This window comes from Mandrillus leucophaeus, unplaced genomic scaffold, assembly GCF_000951045.1.
Source record: "Mandrillus leucophaeus isolate KB7577 unplaced genomic scaffold, Mleu.le_1.0 Scaffold478, whole genome shotgun sequence".
Classification (NCBI taxonomy): domain Eukaryota; kingdom Metazoa; phylum Chordata; class Mammalia; order Primates; family Cercopithecidae; genus Mandrillus; species Mandrillus leucophaeus.
In genome coordinates, this window is record NW_012105120.1 from 1,131,769 (window position 1) to 1,136,849 (window position 5,081).

General features: G+C 40.0%; 1 protein-coding gene across 6 annotated transcripts in view; it reads right to left on the minus strand.

Annotated features, from left to right (window-relative positions):
- Positions 1–5,081, minus strand: part of NRG3 (neuregulin 3) — a 1,213,654-nt gene that overhangs the window by 32,116 nt on the left and 1,176,457 nt on the right. For all 6 annotated transcript variants that reach the window (XM_011995217.1, XM_011995216.1, XM_011995221.1 and 3 more), the window contains one exon: positions 177–303. In XM_011995217.1, the coding sequence (XP_011850607.1) occupies positions 177–303 (127 nt within the window). The remainder of the gene's footprint in view (positions 1–176; positions 304–5,081) is intronic.

Consider the following 5,081-nt stretch of genomic DNA (forward strand, 5'->3'; position numbering starts at 1 on the left):
GATGCATACATACATGCATGTGTGCATACCTCCCAGCCCAGAATTGTAAGACGATTTAAGCAAAACCCTATAAAGCTCTGAAAAATATATACAAATCTGATCCCAGATTCCCAACATCTCTGGACTGGAAGCACTGAGGTAGGCTGCAGGAGGAGGTGTGTAGACATGTCACTTACATTTTGTAGCTGGACATGGCTCTTCACCAAGTTCTCTGACTTTGCCATTGTGCTGGATGCTTTGAGACTGTAGCCTTTACCATTTTGTGGCACTTTCAGCTGCTCTTGGATTTGTTTAGCTTGTTTCCTGCGGGCATAAATAAACATGTGTACAAATATTTGCATGAATTTATTCAACTCCTACTTTCAGGCCTTCATTCACTCCCAATGTCTATATTTGTTATTTGCTAAAGTTAAATAAACTCAGCTAACAAAGAGAACCCTTCTCTCATTTCCAACCCCACCAAGAAATGCCTCCAGTTTAGCGATAGCCTGATATCATCCATATTCTCTAGGAATTCACATTCAATGGCACCCCAAAAGCAGACAAACATTTAGTGCATTGCCCTGGCCCTCACAGATGCAAGGAGTCTTTAACCCTGAGTTTTAGCTGCAAAGAACTGGAAATACTATGGGAAAGTGACTAGAGGAAAACAATTAAGACTTGGGATTAGCAGGTACATATGACGTATTTGTAGAGTTACATTTAGATTTGTACAATTCAAATATGCTTAATTGCACGACTTGACTCTATACTATAATGTGTATATTTTCTCTTTTACAATTTAAAAATAGCTCATTTATTGTTCCCAAGAGCCCAAATATTAAAAATAGTTAACTCTTAAAGAGCTAGTAGTTATACAGTAATGTGTCACACATGGTTTTAAGTTCTTTACATGTATCATTTCACATATTTTTCATGATAATTCTACATAATGAGGCCATAATGCTATACCCATTCAGTAGATGAGAACTGAAGCACAGAGAAGTTAAGCCATTTGTTTGAAGTCACATAGTCAGTGAGTGGCAGAGATTGGATCTCAGTCCAGCCAACCTGCCTGCATAGTTTACACTCTTCAACAACCACTCAGAACTGCCAAGCCATGTGTTCACGGTCCCACTGTTTCTGAGTGAAATGGTTGAAACTGCTCTAGGGTTCTCGACTTCAAGTAAAGTGCTCCTGTGTGCACATGTGGAATGACTGTTGTCTGGGTCACTCAGTGCCTATACCAGAAGGATGAGACAAACCACTGCCTTAGCAGCAGCTCTGTCCCAGAAGCTTCACAGAAATCATCTATCAGCATAGACTTGGTACCCATTAAACACACACACACACACACACACACACACACACGTATACCTCTTTGCAGTGTTGACCTAAATAACAAACATGGAGACTCTGTAAAAGAAAACATTTATGTGGAAATAAGTGTTGCAATGGGAATACACACGATATAGGAAACTAGCTTTTATTACTAGGAAGACAGGAAACATGAGGTACACAAGTGATTTGAGATAATTATCTCTGGCTACAAGGATCAATAGAAAGGATGGTGCCAGTCCAAGGGTGGACAGGCAGTTGCTGGGCAGATGTCCTTGCAGAAGTATTTTCATGTGTGTCTAAGGCTGCAATTGTCTTCATGCAAAGCTGTGGTTTTTTGCAGAGTCTTTTGTGACAGCTCTTGTAATCAGGCATTTGCCCATTGGACCGCTCCCTTCATGGCCTTCTCCGGCTCTATTTTTCAGGGTTATTAACACAAATGACTCCATTTTGATTCTGACAACTTTCCCAATAGAATCATGCCGTTGAATTTTGCCTGTCCTCCAAGGTCTCTGACAAAGATACAGCCACCAGTGGAGTATATGGCCAGTCTTGGCAATGAACTTCTCCAGTCAGGTAGCACACTATACAGCATGGCTTCTTGTATCATAGGGACTGGGATTTGAATCCCACTCTGCCACCCACTAGTTTTGCTACCCTAATAATTTCCTAAACTTGTGGAGCCTCCATTTTGTCCTCTTTAAATTAAGTTCATAAAAGCTATCTTCCACGGACACTGTGGTGGCTGCATGTGGGGGCACAAACAAAGTGTTCATCTCTTTCCCGATATCATCAAGCAAGCTCAGTCTTGTGGGCAGAAGCTGCAGAAGAATCAGAACACTGACCCAAAGATAAAAGATTATACTAGTTGTGTCTTCCCAAGCAACTCACCAGCACTTGCTACAAGCTTTGGAGGCTTTGAGCTTCATTACCCATTTTGAATTTATAATATCAATGTGATGTAGCTCTGTTTTTTAAGATATTTCTTTTTATCTTTCCAATTATTTGGGAGACTTTTATCTCTAGCACTCTTAGTTGCTTTAATCCTGTTGTAATAATCTATTTGCTTCCTAACAGCTAATCTATGGCTTCTTGTTAAAAATAAATCTATCATATTGGCATTTTAAGGAGCATGTTACAGCCACAAGATTTTATCTGGGATTCATTCACACACACAAAAAGGGGAAATCAGGAGGTTCTAGTTGGGTAAATCATCCTGAAAAAGTAAGAGTGCACGTCGCAGAGCAAGGATTCCATTACTCTAATGGGATAAAATCAGAAACACTTAATGACTTTTTCAATAATCTAATTCAGAGCCCTGGAAGTATAAACTTGTAAAGGAATTTTCTTTATACAATATCCAACATCAGACTGCATTTCCTAAATCCTTTTATAATTTGCCTACCTTTAGTCTTTTTTCACTCAAGTCCTGACTCAGTAATATTCCAAGATAAGTGGTCCTTCCATTCTGAGCCTGCCTCTGCCTATCTACCATCCCTCCTGTCTCACAAGCACACACTTTTTTGCTCTTTCCTCCTTCACCCAGCAAATGGGAACAGAGTAAACAATCAGCAGCTGATTGCAATACCATTAGCTCTCTCATGAGAGGCATTGCTCTGGGAATACTATCAGCCCAAGAGTGTCAGTGTGGAAACTTTACAGTCCATTGAGTTTCAAGTTTCTTTGGTGCAATGCATTAGAAAGAAATAAGATGTAAGTTGCAGAATAGTAGACACCGTGAATCCACTGTTAGGCATTATTTGTCTTGTTGCAGATTGGGCTCCTGGGAAGGCAGACTCCGGGATAAAGACAGCATAGAGGACTTTTGTTAGGGAGAGCTCTGGGTATCAACACCTGTGGAAGCAAAGGGAAGAAATGGAAGCAGAATTGGGCTGGGGAGAAGTTGGAATGTGATGTAGTCTCAGAGAAAACCTCAGCAAACCCCACAGGGAGCTCTGAAGCTGGCACGGTCTTGCCCCTGAAATTGGGGAAAAGGTCTAGGTCTTCAGAGCCTCATATTGATGCATCATTGGAGATAAACAATCCCAGAATGGAACATGAGATTGAAAAAGGTGACTTCATGGGTGTTTGCTGGCAAACCTGGGAACTAAATCCTCCATATCTGAAGATCGTAGCACCGCATCAGAGTGTCTGCTGTTAAGAGGCTTTTCTTGGGATCTAAAATCTCTTATTTCAGGGGGTTGATGACCTATAATCAGGGGCAGGTTGTAACCGTGTCTACATTTTACTGATAACACCAATTTCTTCTTTATCCTCCTCTTTTTTCCTATTTGTGTTATTACCTCTCTCAGATTCTGCCTCCTGAAACATCTCCACTCCTATTTCATTGTAGTTTTAGAGTTGAATCATGTTTTGTATTTCCAAGCTCTACTAAGAACTCTAATACTCATCCCCATCATTCTTAACTATGTAAGTTGAAAGTAAAGAGAAAACCTTGAATAATTTATAGTCGTTGCGTGAGCCACATTGGCCAGACCTGAAAGGCTCAATTAATAGTTCCATTAACTATGTATAGGAATATATGAGCTTATTGGGAGTGAAGAGAATTTCTTTCACTGTTTTTTAGAGTTACTAGGGGTTCAGTTAACTCCGTCAAAAAATCCTCTAAATTCAAGATGTTTCTTACTTATTCCTCATCATGTCACCTACCTTCCATCTTTCCTCAGATATACAATTTTCTGCAATATTCCTTCTGATGAAGTCATGCCATGCCAAAGGTGACAAGGGAATGCAAAAAGAATCATAAATGAAAGATCTAAGTGATTATCAGAAGTAGAAGACAAATGATCAAGAGAGCTTTGGGGTAAGTCTCAACTCCCTCTGGGCAGAAACTGTACATCCCAGTATATCGAATGGAGGTTCAGGTGAATTTATTTGAATATCAATGATAGAGAGGCCTTAGAATCCTGGAAGATTGGGGCTTCTAAGCTAAAGTAAAAAAAGTATATACATATAAACTACTTTCCTTTATGAGTGAAAGTAAGGGAAGGTCAAGGTAGAGTCTGGATATTCTGTTCTGCCCAAGGTTTTGGGAAAGGAATTAGAAATCCACGAATTCACACACATACACACACACACACACACACACACACACATACAACTTGTGCCAGGGTTTTTACGAAAACTGATAATTGCTTTTAGCAATATAAATTAGGTGCTTGGTAAGGTTGTGGCATTTCTCTCAAGCAAAGAAAATTAAAGGGAGACCAAGCCTGAAAATGGTACTAGAAGAAGAAATGCACCCTAGGTCTCTAATGAAGAACATATAGCTCATCCAATTCCAGCTGGAAAATACTTCCATTTATATCACTTTATTATTTTTACCTTTAGTTATTAATTGATTCATTTTTTAAATAAAACTGTGTCCTAGGCTGGTAGATAGAAAGACAATAATGCCCCGCTTGGTTGTCCAGCTTCGGTGCAGTCCTCTGAGCCTACCCTAATGAATCTGATGTTGAACACTGTTTTCAGTAAACGCTTTGACCCCTCACTGAGCCCCAAAGTGGGAGGAGTGATAGTAGGAGCCCCACTGAGTGTGAAGAGATGTTGATCTCCAAGCCCACTTGCAGGCCAGAGTGAGACACTGACAGTCCCAGAGATGGAAGTCCCCTGGTAATCCAGCTGTTTGCTCTCATAATTACCATGACCTGTCTTTCATTTAAATGTGGGACAACTACACATGATACTGTAAAAATAAGTGATTAACTGCTTCTTCATTGTAATTTGGTTATTGTTAAGTACGG